The sequence below is a fragment of the Oenanthe melanoleuca genome, chromosome 13 (assembly GCF_029582105.1).
Source record: "Oenanthe melanoleuca isolate GR-GAL-2019-014 chromosome 13, OMel1.0, whole genome shotgun sequence".
NCBI lineage: Eukaryota > Metazoa > Chordata > Aves > Passeriformes > Muscicapidae > Oenanthe > Oenanthe melanoleuca.
The window spans coordinates 6,528,993-6,552,849 of record NC_079347.1 but is presented as its reverse complement, the minus strand read 5'-3'; the positions used below and the strand labels follow the sequence as shown (position 1 = coordinate 6,552,849).

Sequence of the window (23,857 nt, the reverse complement as noted above, 5' to 3'; positions counted from 1 at the left end):
CCTGAGCTCAAGACCCACATCCCCACAGCTGGGGGGCTTCCACAAGAGCCAAGCTCGTCCCTCTTCCCATGCCAGGTGATACAGGGGCTTTCAGCAGGCTACAGATGCTCTCACTCATTCAAACCCTTCCAAGAGTATGTGAAGTGAAAAGCTTGAGGGTTACAGCAAGAACAGGAAAAGCTGCTGGGAAAGGAGAAGAGGTGGCTCAGCACCAGCAGAGGAGCAGTACTGATGGGGAGAGGTCCCCATTTCTGCCCCCCCCAAGGGGCAGGAGCCCCATTGCTGCCCCACAGCTGCCCCCCGAGGGGCAGGAGCCCCATTGCTGCCCCACAGCTGCCCCCCAAGGGGCAGGAGCCCCATTGCTGCCCCACAGCTGCCCCACAGCTGGATTTACCGTGGGGTCCTGCTCGGTGTCCCTGCTCTGTGACTTGCGGCCAGGTGCCCGGTTGCAGTTCCTGCCACGCTGAACTTGTGGGCTGGCAGAGAGAGCAGAGACATAGTTCATCCCCATCTCCTTCCAAAGATCCCCCTCTTTGCAGAGTGCAGACCCCCACAGCTCTTGGAGGGCTGTTGGCACTGTGGCACCCACCCACCCACGGGAGAGGAGAGGGAGAGAAGCCCCCCAGCCTTGTGCTCAATGGGAAGAAGCCAACAGCAGGACATGGCCTTGGCTGTGCTCAGCCTGAGTGCACCATCACCCCAGGGCTCTGCAGCCCTGTGTCTGCTGGCAGCACTTGATGGAAGGGGGAAATGAAGGAATTGCACCAGTCAAAAGCAAGAAATCTCAGAGTGCCCCAGAAAAAGCAGCAGCTGAGTCCTGCTCAGGGCCAACATCTACAAAACAAACAGCTCCTGCCTGAGCAGTGCCCAGAAAGCACGTGGTGCAAAGGCTCTGCCTCTGAGCCAGGGACAGGCACACATGTGTGCACTGCCAGGAGACAGATTTTGCTGGACAGAGTGTCCTGAGAGGGATTCTGAGCACAGCAATCACTGGTGCTTTGTACACAGAACATCAAGGCCAAAATGGAGCAAGGGTTGCATGAGAGACATGTCCCAGAATTTCTCTTCCCCATCACCAGCTCAGCCAGTGGGAAGTGCTGTAGTGAGCACCAAACAGCACAACATGCACTGCTGCACCCCAGACCATGCTGCTCCTGTGCTGGCAACTCTTGCTCCAGTTGATCTCCTAACCACCCCTAAAAATACATGTACATGGAAGGGGGCTGACAGCAGTGCCAGGGCTGGTGGTGTGCGTGGGGACAGCTGCTGGACTCACCCTCTGCCCGATGAGAAGGGACGCCTGTCATTTACACCCTGCCGTGAACCACCACAGTTCTTCTGCAAAAGGGGCAGAACACACTCAACAAACACAGAAACAACCTTCATGCAACTAGGGAAGCAGCTGAGCTAAAGCAGCTCCTGCCCTGCCCCTTCATCTTCCCAGAGAATTACAAAGAATTCCCAAAGAATTACAGTTCTTAAAGTAGCAGGTTTGATGCACTCCATACCCACCAAGTGTTATCATTCAAGGGTTTACAGGATTGTGGGGAGTCTGAGCTTGCCCTTTATCTCTCATACGGCATTACATCACTGGGAAAGTGAGAGGGGCCCTTCTGTAAAGTCCAAACATGCCCAGTTTGTATGTTCACACCCAAGTCCATCCCACAAACAAGAGAGGCTTTGCAATACAACCAACTTCTCCCCCATGATTAGCTGGCTACAGGATCCTAAACATCTTGATCACCCCAGGCTGACCACAGGCAGTCCCTTGGCCATCCAGATCCCACAGTGTCTCACCAGACCCTGTCTGAGTTCTGCACAGGCTCTGATCTTACCTGCTTTATCCTCTCTGAAGCAGGCAATTTGTTGCGCTGGAGAGTTCCACCTCCTCTTTGAGCTTCCTTTTTGCTGGAAGAAAGGAAGAGGAGAAAAAATTGAATGCTATGATAGTGTGAGTACCACAGTGCACCCAGTGCTGCCATGTAAGCCATGCCACTAGGTAGAATCTCCCCATCCACAGTCCCTGTTCCTGGTGGTCCTGCTCCTAATTCCCACCCCTAAGGCTTCTCCCTTTCTCCTCACCATTCCCACTGTATGCTACATCCTGGTTCCAGGTGGCTGCTTTCATATCAGGTCTGCTTCTGCATATGCTCTATGGGAGTAGAAAGAGAGAGCATCTGGAAGGCAAAGTACACATGTGGGAAACTCCTCAGGAGCTGCCCGTGCCCAACAGTCCCCTGGGAAAGGGGCTGCTCTCTCAACCTTGCTTCTCCTCCTCTACTCCACCTGCTTCTCACCTGCCCCTGGGCCCTTAGTGCTGAAAGGGAAGGGGGAAGAGGAGCCCTACTGCCAGAGCATCTCTTAGAGGAGTCAGGTCCTGGGAGTCAGGACTCTCCAGGCATTGCCCAGATGCAGCTTCACAGGCAGAAGCTGCACTTCTGCAGCTGGAAGTTTCCCTCTTTGCTGCTGCTGTGAGGAAGGGGTACTCACAACTTCTCAGCACACATGAGGCACTTGTTGGTGTGCTGCTTGCCAGAGGCATCCCGCACAGGGGCGTTCTCCCTGGTGCAGGACAGGCGGCCACCAGCCTCAAACTGGGAGCGGAACTCGCTGCAGTCATCCTGCGGAAGGAGGGCAGGGTTAGGGCACTCTGTCCTCCTTGCCTTATTGATCAGATCCTTAGAAACCTGGGGTTTCCTGCCAGGAAAGCACGGAACCATCACAAATGCATCACAGGAGAGTCTGGGTGGGGGTGAGAGAAGAGGGTGTGCAGCACCAGCCACTTAGCATATAAACAGAGGGGTGAGTCACAAAAATTCCGGGTCCTTCTGCCTGCACAGCACGTGTTGGGAGTTTTCTAGTATGGTCCCACTAATTATTATTCTCCTGGCTGGGCTATCCAAAGCATGCCAGTGATGTGACCGATACGGCAAAGAAGTCACTCCCTTTTCTCCCAACATCCTTAATACACAGCTTCAGCCTTTTCCCAGATTGTAGCTCAAGATAATTTTCTTCACAAAGCGTAGGATCCTCCAAACCAGCCGTACTGAGGGACGTGTCAATCAAGAAGCAGCAGTTAAAACATAAAAGCAGAATGCAAACACACTTAATAGCCCACGAGCACAGGAAGGTTGTTTGGAGAGTGGATGATTAATTTGTTCCTTGTTCAAAACTGCTGTACAGAAACTGTGTTAACCTGCCCCTGTTATGTAACATGGATGGAAACATTCAGTCCCCCTAATTTCAACTGTTTCACATGCTGCAATAGGCAGTTCCAAACAGCAAGTACAAAGGATAAGGAGGTTTTAACACTCAATTTTCTGCCCATTTTGTGCACAGTTTTGCTAGCTTTCATGAAGGTCCTTGGCAGGTCACCGTGCTCACCCTTTGCTTTGCTCAGAAGTTTACACCACCTCATCCTCTCTGCTAGGGGAAGGTTTTCCCAATGTTGTTCTGCATCCCATCCAGGGCACCCCAGCCTCCAGCTGCTCAGCGTTCCCACGAGGGGAATGCTGGCAAACCACTGGGTACAAAGCCCCACATTTCCCTAGAGCCACCCCAGCCACAGGTAGCAGAGGTGATCCAGCCCTGGATGAGCCTCTCCTGCTGTGCCAACAGCCATAAAGCATTGTCCCATCAGAAATAAGTGTTGAACCCACTCCAGAGGGGCTCCCCACGAGCCTCACTGCATCTCCCCACCACCAGCTCACAGCCCTGCACAGCTCAGGCAATGTTTTCCCTCCCCAGCAAACCCAGGGAAGCTCTCCTTGCTCCTGGGACCAGCCCAGCCCAGCAGCCCAATTCTCTGCAGACAGATCTGCTTTCCCCTAAGAGCCTCTCTCAAACATTTTCTCTTTGAGCAACATTTCTGGAGCCCTGTTCAGGTCTGACCTCTGCTGCAAAAATCTCACCGAATACATCCGAGTCGTGCATTTGCCTTTTTCATGGCCTGCCACATCCCTGACCCACTAATAAATGCAGGGCTTTCTTATCCTTTGTCAGTTCTAGCCAAGGAGTAGGAATTCTTGTTAATCACTAACTGTGTGATCTTGCACTGCCATTACATTTTATCTTGTTTCTATTACTCCAGGCCTCAGCACTATCCAATTAGTCTTGAGTGATCTGCTGATGCTCCTCTGCTGATACTGCCTCCCAGCTTTGCCATCAGCAAATTTCACTTAGACTTCTATTTTTTGGTGCCAAAGTCATTAGAAAAAGCACTAAAACAGGATTATCCCCAAGACTGAAGCTTAAGAGGGCCACACCAGTCCCTGCCATAGCAGGAATCAAGAGGAAAGTGCTGGAAAGCAACTATTTTCCCCTTTACTGGGCTGCTTTTGCCAGCAAAGCATCAGTGCACAGCGACCTGGCTGCAGCATGCCAGGGAGAGGGTAAAAAACCACAACTCCATGAGAACAGTTTCCAACAAAAGAAAAAAAAAAAATTGAGCCACAGGCCTGGAGATAGTGCAGGGCTGACATCTCCCAGAACACAATGATCTCCTAAGCTGTGCAGAGTTCAGATTTAGGGCTTTTCACACATTTTTCTTTTCCACCTAATTAGCAGCCTCAGCAGAACTGACCTCTCCACCCACGAGTTGAAATTTGGGACAGCACAGCACACCTGGCTTCCTGCTCTGTCAGGATTTGCCTGTCCCTAGATCCACAGGTCAGCGGGGCAGACCATAATATTCAGGCACAAGTTGTTCACTTCAGGGATTCGAGAGCATGAATAAAAAATAAGGAGGGCAAGGAAAGTGGATCTCAAAATTAAGTCAGAGGAGAAAGAGCAACAGAATAGAATAGCATTCCCTTTTCTCTGTCTTGGGTGAAAATCCAATAAAGTTCCATATTGACCTGCCTAATACTTTAATCTCACCTTATCTTTTCCTTGTCTGTTTTTAGAAAGCTTCCGCTCATTCTCCCTTTTGCTGGAAGAGAAGAGAGATGAGAAAGTGAATACCAGGGTGCTCCAGGGAGGAGAGGTTTCCCACCCTCCTTTCCTCTACTCACAACTTCTCTGCACACATGATGCACTTATTGCTGTGCTGCTTGCCAGAGGCATCCCGGACAGGGTCGTTCTCCCTGGTGCAGGAGAGTTTTCCTCTCTTGAACAGATCCCGGAACTCCCGGCACTCATCCTGTGCAAACGCCGAAAGCAGGGCTTGGCACGGATGTGCTGACAGAGAGGCACATCTCCCACAAATCCACAAAGGATTATCCACCCAAGGAGTTACATCTCAAAGGCTGTTTTGCTTCCTTGAGGCGTAACTCGGTTGGAAAACCATAATGTGCAGCACAAAACAAATAAATCTGTGTGTTTAGATGAGCAGATCTGTCTGTCACAGCCAGGGTAGCCTCGTTGCTATTTCTAATAGATAACACATGCAAGAGCCTGCCCGAAGGACCTAAGCTCTGCTCTAAGTATAAAATCCACAATTTCAGTGAATTTTGAATGAGAAAGTTTTCCCATCTCTTGTGAAAGAACACGCTACTAAACTTATAGAATTTTAAAATCCATGCACAGTTAAAAATGAAGCTGCAGGCATAAAAAAAAGTATAATCTTGAACACCTCCTATTGCCATGAGAGTAAGAGGTGGGTGTTTTTACCTTCCACTTAGCATGATACAATGTGTTAATTGAACCAAAGCACTCTATTTCACAAAAGGCTTTTGTAGCAAAGCCTGCCTAAGCATTTCAGCCTGGCCTTTACTTTCCTCTGAAGAGCTTTCCTATAACTTTCAGGGCAAGTCTGGAGCATGAGAAATACATGGAACATGTGAGGTCTTCGGGTTCACTTATGCAGCACTTACAACCTTATCTGTTATGTGATCTGTAATACATTTTTCCTCTCGCACCATGTAGAGGAGATGGCTTGATAGCTTATCCCAGCTCTGCAGATGGGGAAGTCAAGCCTACAAAATTACTTGCCAAAAGCCAGACAGAAAATCTATGGCTTAACAAAGAAATTCAGTGTAGGTCTCTTCCTGATGCTGTAAAACTGTCCTGCTGCCTTCAGGACCACACTTTGGCAAGTCAGATGTCTAAAAAAAAAAAAGATCTCCCTTAGGACAGCTATGCCTTACAAAGCCTTTAATTTGTCCAGACACACAAGAGCTAGAAAGCTACCCTGCTTAACCAGATGTAAAAAATAAATAAATCAATCACCACAACCAACACTATCTGATGGAAACCAATTTGGCTCCCATCTAGAATAAAAAACCCAAGGCAAAAAGGACAGCTCCCTCCACATAAAGACCTGCTATCTAGAAAAACAGCTATGGGTAAAAGAAACCAGCCAGGTGCATCAACAAGATAAACAAGGGACAATTAGATCCGGCCTGTTCCCACACCCTGCCCTAGTCAGAGCTCACATGTGCCAACCTTGCTATTAAATATTTGCCAGATGCCAATGGTGTGCCTTATAAACAGGCAGGCATCCTCCTCAGCCGGGGCTCTGGGTCAGGCACACACCGGAGGTGCCGTGATTGCCTGGGAGGAGCCGCCAGGAGTTTTGGTTTATTTTTTGCTGGTGGATGGCACAAAGCCTCACACTCCTCCCAAGGCTGGGCATGTTTGCCCTGCTGCCACAGCAGGGCCCTTTCCCACGCTGCAGACGAGGAAGCGCCCTGGGCAGCGGGTCAGAGGCAGCAGACGCGATGCTGTCACCAATAAAACTGCCTTTGGCAGAGATGTTTCACCTCACCTTTCCCAAGGAGTTCACATTCCTGCCCGCCTCTCCACCACTCCCTTTGTTTTTTGAGTCTCTTTCCCTGCAAGAAAGCGAGGTGTGAGTGACGGGGCAGCGTGCAGTGCTTGGACACAAAGCTAAAATAGGGGGTGATTAAAGCCAACCCCACCTCCCCATTGCACAAGGCAGCAGCACAGCCCAGCAGCAGGGCTCAGCTCCCTGACACATGTCCAGGGTGTTCAACATCTCTGCACTGGGAGCATTGGGCCATCCTTTCTCCCTGCCTAATACCCAGCTCTCTCCATCCTAAGAAACACCATCCATGGAAACAAGAAATTAATCTGTTTAAATCTTCACTCTGCCTCTGTTCCTCACACTCTGTGGTGAGTCCCCACCATGTGATGAGCTGGGGAGAGCTACTGGGATCACAGGTTTGCTGAAGAGCTACAAACTGGTCTGGCTGGCCAGGGACAACAACTTCATGGCGTGGAGCCTCCTGAGAGTTGGCTCCCTGCAATGGGAGGAGAGGACATGCTGTGGGTGGGCAGGGCTGCCACTGCAGCCAGCAGGCAGCTGATACTCACAGCAGCCTCTGGCACATCGTGCACTTGTTGAGGTCTCCTTTGTTATGTGGGCTGCTGAAGGTCTCCTGGGTGGTGGGACAGAAAAACTTCCCGCTGCGCAGAAGTGACCAAATTTTCCTGCATTCGTTCTGAAAAACACAGAGGAGGGCAATCACTGCAGGCTCCCAGCGAGATCCTGAGAACTGTTTGCTCACACTGAATCTTTTCTGGGTGTGCTGCAGGCTCTCAGCAGTACCAGTTTGCTCACACAAACCATGCTCCTCCTGCCCATCCCTGGCCACACACACCACACGTGGCACAGGCTGAGCCTGAGCCCTGCTCGTGGCTCCGAGGCAGAAAAGCAACGAGAAAGTTCAAAACCCATTGCAAGAACCATTAATCATGGGGAAAGGAATATATATTTAGGGAACACATTTAATTTACATACAGCTGTAAATTGCTACCCGCTATAGCAGACTGCACGTTATGAAGTTAGCCAAGAGCAGAAAGCACAGCCCTGGAAATGCAGAGGGATGCAAGAGGAATGAGAGGGGCAGAGTGACTGAAGACTGATTCACGTGCAGGAGAAGCACAGAAAAGCACAACCCTCTCAGGAAGCAGAGCAGCAATATTGTGCAATGTTGCAGCAACCCATTGCATCTTCTGCTGGGTAACTGAGATGCAGAGCAGGGAGAAGCAATGAACCGTTTAGTTATTTTTGGCTACTGTGTTTCCCGAAAGGATCTTTACCAAGGAGACAAGCTTGCTTGATTAAAACATGAATGGAACTGACTTCTAAGTCATTGAATCAACTTATTTTCTGAGACTCAAAGGACGTGCCTTAATTCTTTTAATTATGAAATTCAGGAATTATCAGAAGCAGGGGTTTCTGCCGGATCAGAAGCTACATTCTAAAATATCATTAAAAATATAATTCATGCCGTTTCTAACATCACTTCATGAGATTTCCAGCCCAGAGCTGTTTGAATATGATCTCAGCATCAGGCACCAAACACACACTGACAGCTGGAGCCACTGCCTTATTACCAAGTGTTCTCTAAATATGGAGAGTTCACTGCTTTTTCCACCACTGAGAAAGTATTATAATATCTAAGTACAGTGCATTTAAATGGACTTTGCTCAGAGCATGCATTAAGCAGTGTAAGTTGGCAAAACAAAGGGAGAATTAGAATGGAAAAGGTTGGACTCGCCTTAATCGAAGCTTGACTGGCAACATCTGCGACAGAAAAACCAACAATGAAACCATACAAAATCTTTGAAGGGAAATTTTAAAGCAAAAGCTTTTAATTAAAATACTTGATGCAGTTTCCTAATCCACCCAAATACCTCTTGATAAAAGCTAATCCAATGCATTATTTCATACTGATAGAAATTCTCTAATGCACAGTTCTTTCTGGAACATTGCACTTTTTGTCATTCAAATGCAAAATCACATCCATTTTTTGTGTGTGTGTCTTTGTGCCCTTCTTTACTGTGTTGCTTTTCTCAGGCTTAAAAATCCAAGTTCCAAGGATGGTTCAGCAACTGTTTCTTCATTATTCTATACCCCTGCCTTTGTAGTTGCATCAAGCTCACACAAACATTTTTGGCATTCTTCACCATCCCTTAAAATTGGGATACCAGAGCTAGGCCACTGTTGTTTGTCCAAAACGACAAATTCCTTTTCAAGGCCCATTCCATTTGCAGTACTTCATACAAATTATCAAATTAATAATGAGTCAGCAGGTGAGTAGCTGATACCCATTTCTTTTTACTAAGCCACTTAAAGCTGGTATAATATGTATCATCCTCCTTTGCATCCATCATCAGTGGCATTGCAAAGAACTGTCAAGAAATCTTCCATTAGTGCTTTTTCAATAGAAACCAGCAGGAAATTGAAAGACCATTGCTTCAAACTTAACTCCTGCTGAAGTCTATCTATTGTAGCCAAATTACTGCAGCCATGTGAAAATGCCTTCCTTAGCAAGTGTTGACAAGACATTACCATTTCTCTGAATTTACAAAAAGTTGTATTACATTTTTGTTCAAAGTTGGGCTTTTTATGGAAGAATTCAGTCCAGTTGGAAATTGGTATTCTTACACTTAGACAAATGGGAGTTTGGCTTTTTATTTTTTCTTTAAACCGTTAATTCTATTAAAAATAGATGTTTTCATCTACCAATAAACTTCACTATTTCTACATGAAAAAGAAAGTAGTTAGCAAGACATGTTATATCAAACCAATACATGTAATACAGAGAAAAAAAAATGGTGGTCTTCTGCTATACCACCATGCTTTTTAAAATACAAGGGCTCTTCAATCCTCTCTCTCTGTCTTTATGGGCACTCCCAGGCTGCGTCCTCTGCCAGTCCCAGATTCCAGCACAGAGAACATCACAAGTTACTAACCTGAGAAGAAGCAGAAAAATGCCAGAGCAAGGACCACCGAGGCACCTTCTATTTTCATGGTGAGGGTGGTGGCAGCTGTTTGCCTACGTTGACTCTACTAGAGCATTGCTCAATGAAACCCAAAGAAAGGGCTCAGGGCTGATCACATATATATAGATGACCAGGTTCTCCGCCTTCCTTATGACATAACCTCCCCAAGAACCATCATTAGCTGCAAAAACCAGTTTGTTGACACTACTCTAAATTCTAATGATCCCATTAACACAATTAATTTCCATAAGGATGGGACATATTTGAGTCACTCCCTGCATTTTGTCAAGGTAAGAAAATTATAAATAGATCACTTCAGATGCCCCACACAGCCAGAGGGATTCTCACCATCCTCAGGGTGGTTCATAAGACAGCAGGACTCCAGCAACCACACCACAAATACCCTTTCACATCTCAACAAAATAGCTGTAAGGGTTTTATTTTAATAACTTGGAAGAGACAACAGGAAGGCCAGGTCACTCAAACCACTGGAAGTCAGTCTGCTTTTATTAAAGCACCTCAGTATGAACCTAAAGAGTAAACACTCAGGAAACACTGAAAAACATCATGTTTGAAGCTTTGCTGAAATTCTTTGGGTTTGATGCTATCAGCTGTGTTAATGATAAAACCACACTGCCAAATCCTCATCCTTTCCCAGTTTCTCCCTGTTGTTTTCAGAAAAATCAAAAACAAAACAAACAACAGTGTTATTAGTGAAAACCTTCCTTCAGCCCAGGTGGGACCTGGCAGACCATAATAGATGCTGCTCTTTGAGGTGTGATGTTATTGATGCCAAAGGGTCCAGCAAAGCAGCCCTGCTCTGGTCTTTCCCAAAGAAGAGATAAGATGAAAGTAATCATCCTGTGCAGGGTTCCTCAGGAGTCTCAAGAGAGGAAAATAAAGATGACATCAAAGTTTTGGAATGTGATTTACGTGGGAAGAAGCTATGTGCCTTGTCTCCAGTGAAAAGAGAAAAATTTGGAGAGAAAAGTCATTTGCAAGGTTTGAAAGGGGTGGATAAATGAGTCAGTCAGGCAAACCAGAGCAATGAGGGGCTTGAGCACAGGCTGAGGCAGATCAGCACCATCTGAGGAAGAAAACATACTTCTGCATGACATATGTGCCTGGCCAGATAGGCCAGCAGAGCTCAGTATAAATCCTTGTAATAAATTGCTGCCACACGTTTCTCAGATCAGTCGCTCGCGCTCACAACTGGAGCCAAAGCCAAGCCAGCACAGCCCAAATCTGAGTGTGGTCACCCCCAACATTTCTTCTCAATTTAAAATCATGTGCAGCCTCACAGTGGAGAATTTGTAATACAGTAGTAAACTGCCCAAGGTCATGCAGATGGTTCATGGCAGATCTGAAGAGCTGTGTATCGTCCTGAATCATGAGATAATTTCTGTATGCGTATTTGGGCGTGGAATTGGAGGGGAGGCCAACAGGAAGACAGGAAAACTAAGCTAACAGAGCATGTGTCAGTAAATCTTTGGGAGAATTGGAAGAGGAAAAAGAAAAAAAAAAAAAAAAAAAAAAGGTGTGTGGTAGTTTAAAAGCAGTTAGAGCTTGGAAATCTATCTGAAGGACAAAAAAAACCAAAAGATGCTATTTGTTACTGAAGTGTCTGCCCGTGAGTCAGCAGTGAGGTGGGAGGGTTTGGGAAGGGGAAATGCATTTTTATAAAGGGTTTTGTTCTCAAAATTTTATTTTCCTCCAAAAGTTCTATTCCTACAGAGAAAAGAAACAATTCCCTGAGTTAAGACAGCTGGCTGACTGCCCTATTCCTGAAGGAAGCAGAGCAGGTGCCAAATCAGGTCAGACTGGCCAGGTGAGAGCAGCTCCCAGCCTGGCAGCGCAGGGTGACAAGGAAAAGGAGAGGGAGAGACAGGTCCTGACCCCTCACTGGCCTTGTGACCACCCCATCTCTCCCATATTGCCACCACTGCAGCCCCCTGTTACACCCACACCAACATGTGGGAGAAGCTCAGAATGGCCCAAACACAGCTTGGATACCAAAAACAGATCCATGTTCAGTAATAAAACTCAAGAGGGGAAAAAAAATTTAAAAGTATTTCCAGCTTAATTACTACTGCACAACTACAACCTCCCAAAAACCCAGCAATGGTATGAAATGTGAAAGGATGGAGAGGACCCAGCAAAGCCATATGGTTTGGAGGATTTTGAGTTGCACAAACCTGAGCACAATGAGGGATGACAGCAGGAGTGTATTAAGCATAAACCTTGTCTGACTCACTTGATTGCCTGTATTGATCGATTTACACCATATTGATCCATCTACAGCATGAAGTCTCAATCCTGCACTGGAATCCAGACAGCTCATTCATTTTCACAGGAATTTATATCCCATAGGATAGGATCTGGAAGAGACATGATCCTGATGCTTTATTAATATATTTTTAGCACAACACCTAGCTATTCTTAATTTACAGATACATGGCAAACAGCTGGAGAGCAAAATGACACTGAGAAAAGCAGATGAAGGCAAGAAGAGATATTGCAAAGATATCTTTTGTTCATGTCTCAGTTTAAAAATTTGGAAAAGTAAACAGCATATAATGATGCTGTGCCTGGTAGGACAGCTCTCGCTGGGTCTATTTTTCACCACATTCTGCTATGAAAACAGGAATCAGGATAAAAATAATCATGAAGGAGTAACTAGGAAAAGGCAGGAGAAAATAGAAGCATAACATGAAATGTAGGGAACCCCTAGGCAGCTGAAAACCCAAAAAGCTGGGCCAGCAGTGTGGCAGGCAGGACACAGCCAGGGTGGGCATTCACCTCTTCCCTCTCCAGGGCCCCAAGGAGAATGGGAAGGGAAGCAGACAAATGATTCATACCCCTAATTAGTGATGAACTCCTTTTCCTATGGCCATTCTCCCCTTTTCTAATGTTCCCATATTTCATTCCCTCACAGCCTGTGCCTGCACAGAAATATATCTATAGACAGAGAAAAATAATTGAGATGCCTTGTCCACTCAGGAAGTTGTTTTTCTTCCCATTAGTGCCATGGCACTGTTTTGCAGGCAGGATCACCTCCTTCCTAATGGGTTTAGCATCACTTAGGGATATTTTTACCAGGGAAAAGCTTCCTGGCAGCATAATTGGTTGGGATGGTAATGGTGGGGGTGTTTGGTTTGGGATTTTTTAGGGTGTTTTGGTTTGGGATTTTTTTTTTTTTTTAAGGCAGCGGAGGGAGGGTTTGCTTGGGGATTTTTTTGGTTGGGTTTGTGGGTTCTGTTAAACCATCTGTGCTTTGGTAGCTGCTCACTGTTTGAATGCCAGCCTCCAGCCCAAGCAGCTCTGAAGTTCCCCAAGTGCTTGAGGACATGAGCTATTCTGTCCCATTCTCACCCCAGAGCAAGGCAGTGTTTTGGGTCAGGCTCCAAAGCCACCACACAGTGGAACAAAAAGCCCTGATGAGGATCTGCAGCCCATGTTTCACCCACTTTTTCCCTGGCAGCAGTGCCAGTCTCTTTCACAGCACCAGTAACCCTCATAAAACTGCAGACATGCCTATATTCCCACCAGATGTACTTTTCTGTCCTGACTAATGCAATTTTTACCTCCCACCCTCTTTCTTCTTCTGAGGAGCCCCATCAGCACCACTGCTCCACACCTAATTTCTATAAAATACTGAAACTTCTTTCTTTTCCAGCTGACCACTATGTCCATCTGCAACCCAGAGATCCTCAGGGAGAAGAGGGAAGAGACAGAGCTGTTTGGCATATTTAACAAAGGAAGCACAGAGGAAATGGTGTTTTGCTTCACAGCCAAAGCTGAATCCAGAGCTCTCAGCTTCAGCAGTTTCATGAGTTCATAGAATCACAGAATGGTTTGGTTTGTCCTTGCCATGGACAGGGACACCTTCCACTATCCCAGGGTGCTCCAAGCCCCTTCCAGCCTGGCCTTGGTCACTCCCAGTGATGGGGCAGCCACAGTTTCTCTGGGCAACCTCTGCCAGGGCCTCACCACCCTCACAGAGAAGAATTTCCTCCTAATACCCAACCCAAACCCTTTTATAACTCCAGAGCAAGGTGTTCCAAAAAGAAGGACTTCAGAGACACAGGATGGTTTCCTGTCCAAGATATTCATTTATGCACCCACCCTGGGCTAGACCCTGCTGCAAAGCCTCACCCACTCAGCAGAGCTCAGGAGGTTCCTCATCCACACATTCCATGCAAGAACAAGATTTATGATGCTGGACAAAGCTTTGCCTGCCCTTCCAAGACCAAAATCCAGGTGCTGATCAGCCAAGAAGCCAGTGAACCCCAAGCTGATAGAAGTGAGTTGGGGTTTCTGGGCTGCAATAGCCACATGCCCAGAGCTCCCATTTGTGCCCTCTGCTGCTGCCCAGACCTCCAGGGAAACAAGGCTGGGTCATCCTGCAATCCCACTGTCCCTGCAGGTCACCACAGTCCCTTCCCTTCGGCCAGGAAAGTCTCCTGAGCCCAAGGCAGAGCTCCAGCAGTCTGACATGCAAAAAGTCTTTCCCCAGAGTGGTGTTGGGTGTGCATCCCAGCTGCTGGCTGGTCACAGCTCCTGGATGCATCCCTGGAAATGCTGCAGGTGTTAAATCCCTTCAGCCTAGAGCACTGTTCCAAGGAGGAGGAATTGCTGGAAGCCAGGACAGGAATGATGGAAATTTCCCAATTTCATCCCCTTCTGAGAGTCAAGTGCACAGTGAATGCTTTGCATCCACAAAGCCTCAGTAAAATGCATTTCAGAACACATCTAGAGCACAGCAAGCCCTGATTGAAGAATAAAAAACACACACCAAAAAAAAAAAAAAAAAAAAAAAAAAAAAAAAAAAGATAAAAAACTTTGTCAAGTGAACTTACTCTACCAAAAGGAGACAAAATGGATAAACTCCCATTTGGAATAATTGCTTTTCAAACCTCTGTGCACTGAGAGAATTTAAGAATTGCCCTCAAACCCAGCATCTGCTGCAACCTCCTCTGAACCCAGTGTCACCAGGTTTCCTTTCCTACCCAAACCCACCTGTTTTAACTCTGATCTGAAAGCCACAAAAAGCATCCTGGGTTATGGACTGAGCACAGTCCCCTCGGACATCCCCCAGCACAGAAAGCTCCTGGGTGTCCTTGTCACACCTGCAATGCCATGGCAGCAGTGTCCAGCCCCCTGTGCTGGAACCAGAGCAGGAGCCTCCCCTCTGCAGCCCTTCCCAGGCCATGAGCCACCATGACATGTGGCTGACTGGCCTGGACAGGCCTTTGCCACTGCTGATTTGGCTTGACAGTGCCAGGGAGGAGGGGGAAATGAATCAGGAAGTGAGCAACAGTGAGAGGTGTAGGTCCAAAAGGCAGGGATGAGGCCAACTTTGGAAGATCACAATAATAGCATGTAACACATGCCATCTTCAAAGGACTAATGAATCCCTACAGGGTTCCCCTATTATTATTTGCATTTCACAGATGGATACATTAAGATGCAGAATATGCTGCATTATCCTCTGGGTCACACCTAATTCATTCTATTCATCCCTGGTCTTATGCTGGAGCTCATCCCTGCAGTGTGAGAGATCCTCCCACGAGGCAAAACAACTCTGCTATCTCTCAGGCAGGTCTGCTTCAGGAACCACTGCTGTGTCTGGGGTCTGATTTGCACAGCACACCACACTGATTGGTCCTATTGATCTCTCCTGACCTTGAAAATTGATTAACTTATCAATCCTCCTTCCTTCCAATCAGGATGAGGAGTACAAGCAGCTCTGGCTTAAAGCTGGATTGAATTTTTTAAAGTGTACTTTTCTTCTAGATGTGAAATTTAAGACAGAGGAACCCAGAGAAGAGATGCAGCTGAGTGTTCAGCACACAATCCAGTCTCATTCCAGCCCTCAGTCTCAGCCAGGCTGTGGAAAGGACCCACCTTCCAGCCAGGAGCTTCCCTGCAGCTCAACAACTTTTGTTCACAGAAGAATAAAGCTGCCCTGGGAAACTGAGCTTGCTGGGAGAGCAAAGCTGCTCCCCAAGCTGCAACTGATGCCATGTGAGGCTGGGGATGCTGGAACTGGTCTCTGCATTCAGAGGGAGATCCAGCATTGAGGCACCAGGCTCTCTGAGGAAGCAGCTGCCATTCCTGCTGTCAACACTCTCCTGGGCGCTTTTTGCTCATTGAGAACTGCCAGGCTGGAGATGGCAGGAGCTGGGGTTTGATCTACAGGGCCTCAGCAAGTAACATCTGCACACTGAAAGGACTTCCCATGGCCAAGCACCACGACATCCCCTGGAGCTGCTGAGCACTTGGAGCCTCCGAAGGCCACCAAGATGAGCGCTGTGATAGCCCTTCCCAGAGCCAGCTCCCTTCACCTCCCCTACAGTATCTGCAGCTTAGATAAGGGTAATCAAAATCTCATCATTCAGGGTGTAAACTGATCGCCTGCAGGGGTTAGAAAGGAGTTTTACTTCGTGTGCAGCGTTGCACAACTGCCAGGATTCACTGTGGGTATCCTCCAGCCTCTGCTGAGCACCACAGCGAAAAGCAGAGCCCAGCACACCGGCTGAAAAACCAGTCACCATGTAAAACAACACACCCCCATTGTCTGGGAACAAAGCAGACATTTTTCTGACTCTGGATTCAGCTCACACATGGAAATGAAAGACAATGAGTGTCACTAGGCTACTGAAACAGCAGAATTTCAACAGAGGAAGGAAAATCTGTCCAGAGACCATTTGCCTGTGGGCAGAGGGGGATTGCCTGGAGAGCACTGAGGATTGCACTTGTGCAGCTCTGTTCCATCCTGGCTGCTGCTCCATGAGTGGTACCAACAACTTGCCCCAGTCAGTGAGGGCTGAGCCCCTCCATGCCCCCCAACAACCTCATGCCCACCCTCCCCACCTGAACAGCAAGAACACAGCGTTGTCCCCCTTGTCCCCCCCTAAATTATTATTTATGTTTTATCAGCAGCAAGGGCTCCATAGGGCTGGAATTGGCCGAGGGGTGTGGTGGCCTAAGTGCCAGTACCCATGGCTGCAGTGACAGCAGGAGGCCAAAAACATGCCCGGTGTGGGTGGTGGCTGCTCTCAGCTTGAAGTATCACCACGCCCCGCTCTCCTAATTGCTCTGTGAAACTCTGGTCTCTGCCCCATCCCACAGCCAGCCCGTGGCAGCTGCCCTGAGCCACCCATGGCACCCCCAAAGCTCCAGCTGCTCCTCCAGAAGAGCCCACAGCAAGAGGAGACCCCAGATTTCCTTGCCCTGTGGAAGGTAACTGAGAATAAGGCATTGCAGGACCTGTGTGTGACAGAAAAGCAGGGTGTCATCACTTGAGGTATCTGCTGCCATGGATTGTGACTGGAACTGCCAGAAGGGAGAGTTCCCAAAGGAAACTATCAACGTTTTTCACTGAAAAAAAAAGCAACTGCAACTGAAAGTTTCATGTGTTTGCACAAGGAGCATGGATTTTCCATACATTAGATTTTCCATTGCCTGAAGTGGGCTGTAAGAAAGCTGGAGAGAGACTTTTTGTAAGGGAATGCAGTGAGAGGACAAAGGAGGAATGGCTTTACACTGAAAGAGGACAGTTTTGGGGTGGATATCAGGAAGAAACTCCATTATAAGAGTGGCAAGGCACAGGGTGCCCAGAGAAGCTGTGGCTGCTCCTGGATCCCTGGAAGTGTCCAAGGCCAGGTTGGACAGGGCTTGGAGTAACCTGGGACAGTGGAAGGTGTCTCTGCCCATGACAGTGGGTTGAAACTGGATTATAATTATATTTAAGGTCCTTTCCAATACAAATCATTCTATGATGATGTGTGTCTCTTTCCATATCCCTCAAACTTAGGGGAGGGCATAGAACTAAAATATTTCCATTTGGTACAAACATCCTACTCTTAATTTGAAAGCTGCAGAATCTGTTCAAGGCACCCAAAACTATCACTTTTCAGTCACTGTACAGCCTTTCTCCAGTGTGCTGGTGATGCAGCAGTACCTGGGAAACAGGGCAATTGTTCCTTTACACAATATGTGAAAAGGTTTAAATATTTTTTTTTTTGTGGATGGGAGGCATTTTGCCAAACAGCATCAGTACATTCAACAGCATCACTCTGGCTGCTGAAGGAACAGTTCAGCCTTATAAAGATAATGGCACAGCCCTTGATGCTGCCAGAGAGAAACCACCAGAAATGCATCAGTATTTTGAGAATCCACTTAATACACTTAAAGCATCTCCATTCAGTCCTCACTCACACACCAAAACCCAATTTTCATGCAAACACGAATCTGGAATCTGCTCCCCTGTGCTGCTGTTGAATGCCCAGAGGAAATATCTGAGGCCACCAAATTCCTGCAGGTTTGTGCCTGATTTTCAGCTGGTACACTCACTACTGAGCTAATCATCCCTGTGCTCAGCAGGGAGTGTTTGCAAGGCCCTTTCTGGCAGCAGCACAAGGACACCATGACAGATTCCAGCCAGGACAGCTTCCCCTCACAAAAACACAACTTGTGACACAGAGCTCTTATCCCTGAGCAGCAATGTGCTCACCCTGGGAAGTCCCAAGTCTTACCCTGTTATATTTAACTGCCTCTGGCTTTTTGCTTGCATTTGAAAACTATTTCCCACAGCACAGTAGCCTGTGCACCCATATCCAACCCAATAAACATCCCAATTCCCATTGCAGCTGAATCACCAGGATAATGGTGGAGATCAGCTAACAGGTGACTGATGACCAGTGGGAAACAACTGGTCACCAGCACTGGCTGACTTGGAAACTGGCAACCAGGAGTGACACATGGCAGGCAACAGCATCCCAGGTCTGAAACAAGGGCAGGAAAGACCTGAATCAGTGCTATTTCAGTTTTTTTAAGGAACATCTAGATCATGGTCCAGCCCTTTTCATCACCACTTAGTGCCTGGCAGAAGGGTCAAACCAATAAAATTTCAAGTGGGCAGCAGGGATGCTCAGCTCCTTTTGATGTTCACTTTGCCCTAAAACATCTCATGTTCTGTCTGAACATATTCCATAATGCTACAAGAACCACAAAACAGTCTTTCCTGGTGGACCATTGCAACCTGCCAGTCTGTGATCCCTTCCAGGGATTGGATTGCATTTACTCTCTGCTTCCCAACGGAAAATAAAGCCATATTCCAACATCTCAGCTGCAGGAACAGAACCTTCTGAATAGGATTGAGGAAATTTGCATAAAGCTTGTATCTGTAGCTTTTTTAGGGAGCTGAGTATGCCACACACCAGCTGTTGCACGTGAGCACATCTGTACAAATGGGAGCACACTGCACATACAGCATAAATAAAAATTAAAAAAAAAAAAAAAAAAAAAAGAGACCTCCCCTTTGCAGCAGTGAGCTCATGACTCCCTGGGGCTGGGGAGCAGATTCCTGCTGCTGCTCAGGACTTCTCCCTTAATTTCCTTCAGTCCTTGCTTGTAGCAAGGTGGGTCTCCTGTGTTTGCAGAGCCCTTTCCTTTTCTAAATCTGCTGCATGTTCACCTGATCCCTGCTGCTGCCTGTCCTACCCCCCAGCTGCCTTCACTGCACAGACTCATCTTTTGCCTGCCCAGCTCTGTCCTCCTACCACTGGCTCAGGATTAGACACAGCAAACAACACTCAGGGCCCAAATGCTATTTCTGTCTTGTCTCCATCCTGTGGTCCATGTGCTGTTGGCTGGAGTGCTGACTTCAGGGACACATTTTGCCTTGCCAAGCACAGCTGGAGGTGCCACAGAGCATCCTGGTTCCAAAGGTGCAGGACAGAAACACCCGTGATTCACTCTGGAGCACACAAGTGGAAGGGCAAGTTCATCTGCTTGTCATCACCAGTAACCACATCACTAGATCAATTAGGAGCTGCTTGATTGGCCCATCACAGCTAATGGGCTCCCCTGTCTGGCAGAGGAATAACAGGATCCAAAGGTGATGCCAGGCTGGAAACAAGGGGTGACCATTTGACGGACCCCGTGTCACCCACACATTTTCAGTCTATCTTCAGTCTAACCTGAATGTTGTGCCAAAACCATTTTATCCAGTGGCTTTCTGCCCCAAAATTTAGTCTGAGAATCTCTGGGAAGCAGTTCCATGGTCCATGAGCAGCAACAAAGAAAAGCAGTTTCCATCAGTTGTGTAATAATACAGTTACTGAAATTTGGTTGGGTTTTGGTTTGGTTATCTTTTAAGGAATTGCACCTTCCCTGGGCAGCACCAAAAAAATCAACAAGCTGAAAGAGGAGGTTCAAAAAGAAAAAAAAAAAAAAAAAACCACTGCTCTGAGCAAAACATAACTAATTCTAAAGAATCCTCTGGCTGCAGCTTTAAAACCCACCCCAAGTGCTACACCCATCACCAGGTTTACAAAAACAAGGAGTTAAATGGAATTTATTATTTGTTTTCAAGGTATGGCATCAAATAATGAATAAAAAAATACCATATTCATGTGCCCTTTTTCCACATGCTTTTGAAGATGCCCTCTTGCAGATTAGACTGACATCTAGGATAATTAGCATATCTTCAGGCTGGAGATTTAATGAATAACAAACAAATAATAAGTCTCTCATACTTACTAAAAAGCCTGGGCAACCTCTGTTCTAATATTTTCTCCTAAGCAAACATGCATACACTGCACCATGGTTATAGGGGTGCCAAGATTCACTTTCTATTCATTATCAGCTCCAGAAAAAAAAAAATAACCAGGGAAACCCAAAGACTTGAGGGGAGTTAAATTTTTTTTTTCAGGCAAAATAAGATGTTTTGCTTCATTCTTGAGCTTTTCTATATTCCACATTTCACATAAACCCAAAATGCCTCACTTAAATGATGCAAATCACTGCAACAGCAACTGCAGATCACTGCAACATCCCAGACACACACAAAAATAAACATTTTCATTCCATGGGGCTATGTTTCAGCCTTGTGTGGGATGCTTAGACTATGTGATTTAGTGGAATTACCCAGAAATGACAGCACATTCTACACAAGGGATCATGAATTTGTGTCAAGAATGTAATGGAGAGGATTTTGAATCCCTAAGTAACAGGGCATGAATTCACCTTCCACTGAGCAGCAGGACAAACAGTGAAGTTCTGCAAAGGGATGGGAGACAACACTGCAGCTTCTCATTGGAGATTTGGGGACCCCTCAAAATGCAACACCCCTGAAAAGGTGCAAAAATTAAAAAGAAACAACTCTAAGTATTTACACATGATTATGGCACTGTCCAAGGGAATAATTTACTGACTTTCCCCATTTAGTGGGCATCCAAAGGCCTTTTCCAAACATCCTGCTCAGTGCAATGGGAACAACAACAAAACATCAGCTGTGTGCTGAATGCTGATGATGTGATCTCTCACCTCTCACTTCTGTGAGCTGGGGAACAACTCCTGGTGAGGTCTGCAGGGTCACCACCAATGCAGGATGGAGAGAACAATCTTGAAGGCAAGATTCAGCTTGAGGCCAGGACCAACTCAATAAAATGCTCAGAAATGATTCCCCAAGTTCCCTATCATGAAATCCAGGGTAACCCCAAGGTGCAGAGTGCAGTACCCTGAGGACAGGCTTGAATAGGTAGGACTTGTACAGTAAAGATACAAATATTAAACCCAAATGAAAACAGACCAAGGCTACTGGCACATAAAGAAGGTCTTTTAAACCAAATGTTGTGGGAAAACCAACAGTTTGACAAGACATGTGGCTTGGGAAAATGCAGTCCCCAGTGGAGGAGTCATGAAAATTTAGTATCCTTGAAGAAAAGCATAGGAGAGAAGCCAAAAACAGTCGGGGGGGAACAGCAGGCTGACAGCTCTGTCAGGGCTGCAGAGAGGGAACAGGGCAGGACACCCTGTGTGCATCTCCATGCAGGGAAATCTGAAAGGCCAGGTGAGTGAACAGCAGTGCCCTGGTTTCAGATGGGGCTATTAACATAACCAGCACCTTGGAAACCTGGTGGGGGGAAGATAAGCAGCAGAACATGGTAATGAGTGGGTACAAATTACAAATCCAGCAGGAATGAGAGCAGGGTGTGCAGGTGGAGGAGCTGAGCATCAAAGGAGAGCTTACCACAGAGCTCAACCGAGATAACTGTATCAACAAATAGTTGAATCTGTCAGGACTGCAGCCCCATGAACTGACAATATAGTGTTAGAGCTGTTCCATCCTCCACTCACTCAGAACAGGCCAACAACAGCAAAACCTTAAGGGAGATGAGCCAGGCTGTGTGGATGTAAGCAGAGACAAACAAACAGGAGGTGTCCCTCTCCCTGCACACACTGACAGGAGGGAACATGTTTACATTGGAAATGGAAAGTTACTGCTCCCTCCAGCAGTAATTTGTGACCTCTGACACAAAAGCCTCTTCAGCACATCCTGAGCAGCACCCAGGAACCAGCAGATTTGATTTCACACATATGGCCAAGGGCTCTTTGCACCTTAAAACTGACAAATCTTGAGGGCAGCCTTGAAAACCTGCTACTGTAAGTTTAGCTTGAAGAGGGTACTGCCTAAACACACAGGCACTTGTTCAAAGAAAATTAAAAAGGAAAAGCCCTTAAGGAAAAACACACCCAGGAGGTGGGAAGACCATTTGAAGAAGTCATTAGAGTAAACGTGTATTGCTTAAGGGGAAAAAAAATCAGAATAAAAGCTAGTGTGCTTAAAGTGAGACAATTAACAGTAAAATGAGACTAAGGAGAAGCACTGTCCAAATAGCAAAAATGTAAAAACCAAGACTAAAATCTGAAGTCTGCAACTGTGCCAAAATACTCCAAAGACTGAGAAGAATTTTCCAAGCCACAGCACTAATAACAAAACACATTGAAGAGTCCTTGATCACAGGGCTAAGGGAGCCTCCAAGGAAGATAACAGCCGAGTAGAAAAGCTAAATTAACTTATTCACAATAAGCTGATAAATCCTGATAACACAGAGCCACAGTCAGGGATTAAATCCCTCCCCCCCAGCAGCACTGAAAGTGCTCAAATGTGCAATTGCCCAGCTCAGGCTCCAGAGTGCACTTTGGGGGAAAGGGAGGAAAGCTCATATAAACAGAGTGAGAAAGCACACAGAGAGAAGTACAGACTGGGGAAGATTCATCCCAGGTTTCTGGGAGACGAGTCCTGCCTCATCAGTCCCTCTGAGTCCCCTAAAGTGTGGGTAAGTGAAGGCACTGCTTGACACAATGACCTCCTCTTTCTAATGAGCCAGCCACAAGAATGTAAGGTGCCATCAAGTGAAGGAAGAGTTTCTTTGAGTTAAAAATGGTTAAAAATGGAAGCAGTAATAAGAGGTCAGCTCTCCCAGGGGAGGTGAGACCCCACAGGCATCTCTGCAGCTCAGCTTTTTGTAAATGACTATGAAGAGGCAATTAGCAAAGGGACAAAGTGAATGATTTGAGGGAGTTCAAAGCTTTGAGTCAACTGAGAGAAAACCACAGGTCACAGTGGCTGGACAAGAAGCTGGCAGATTTTAGTGTTGAAAAATGGAGAGAGGAGAAAAGCTTGCTGTGCTCTACCTGCACATTACAGCTCCACAGTACCCATCACTGTCAGGGGTGTATTAAGGAGTTCTGTGGCTAAGGTCACAAATAAATGTCACATCATTGCCAAGGAGCAATCAGGAAGGTTTAGCACCTGATAGGAACTGTTAGGAAACATGGAGAGGATAAAACAAATTATTTCTGTCATGGTGCCTTATGATTGCTGGGTCTGCCCAGCTGCACAGTTGTGGCACTTTGGCCTTCCTCATCATCATCCTAACAGGGATTTAGAGAGGTACACACAGGACACAGAGAACACCTTTCCTGGCCACAGAGAGGAGCAGAAAAGGGAAGGGCTTTTGTCAAAACTCACAGCCATTCCCACAGTGGAAAACAGGCTATGGAGGGAATATGCTCACAGCAGTCCACAAAAATCAGGAGGAACCCACAGAAAATAGAATAGCTGCTGTTCAGGATTACTCACAGCATAGAATTAATGGAAACTAAATAAATTATCGTATAGTATGTTTAAACAAACAAAGGGAAGTTGTTTTTTTTTCCACTCCCCATAAGATGTAATTGCATTGTGGAACTCATCGCCCCGGGATGTTGTGGATGCCAAACACATCAAGAGAGTCAAAAGTCAATTAAACAAATTCATGGACAGGTCCATCAGTGGCTATTAAACATGATGATGGAGAAGCAGCCTCTG

General features: G+C 46.7%; 1 protein-coding gene across 1 annotated transcript in view; it reads right to left on the bottom strand.

Annotated features, from left to right (window-relative positions):
- The window catches only part of LOC130258842 (serine protease inhibitor Kazal-type 5-like), a 74,675-nt gene that overhangs the window by 6,305 nt on the left and 44,513 nt on the right, over positions 1 to 23,857 (bottom strand). Inside the window, exons 3-11 of the mRNA XM_056502569.1 lie at positions 11,948 to 12,071; positions 7,276 to 7,403; positions 6,707 to 6,773; positions 5,013 to 5,140; positions 4,879 to 4,930; positions 2,491 to 2,621; positions 1,836 to 1,908; positions 1,277 to 1,338; positions 395 to 476 (exon numbers count right to left, since the gene is read on the bottom strand). Coding sequence (XP_056358544.1) covers positions 395 to 476; positions 1,277 to 1,338; positions 1,836 to 1,908; positions 2,491 to 2,621; positions 4,879 to 4,930; positions 5,013 to 5,140; positions 6,707 to 6,773; positions 7,276 to 7,403; positions 11,948 to 12,034 — 810 coding nt within the window. The 5' untranslated portion in view covers positions 12,035 to 12,071. The remainder of the gene's footprint in view (positions 1 to 394; positions 477 to 1,276; positions 1,339 to 1,835; positions 1,909 to 2,490; positions 2,622 to 4,878; positions 4,931 to 5,012; positions 5,141 to 6,706; positions 6,774 to 7,275; positions 7,404 to 11,947; positions 12,072 to 23,857) is intronic.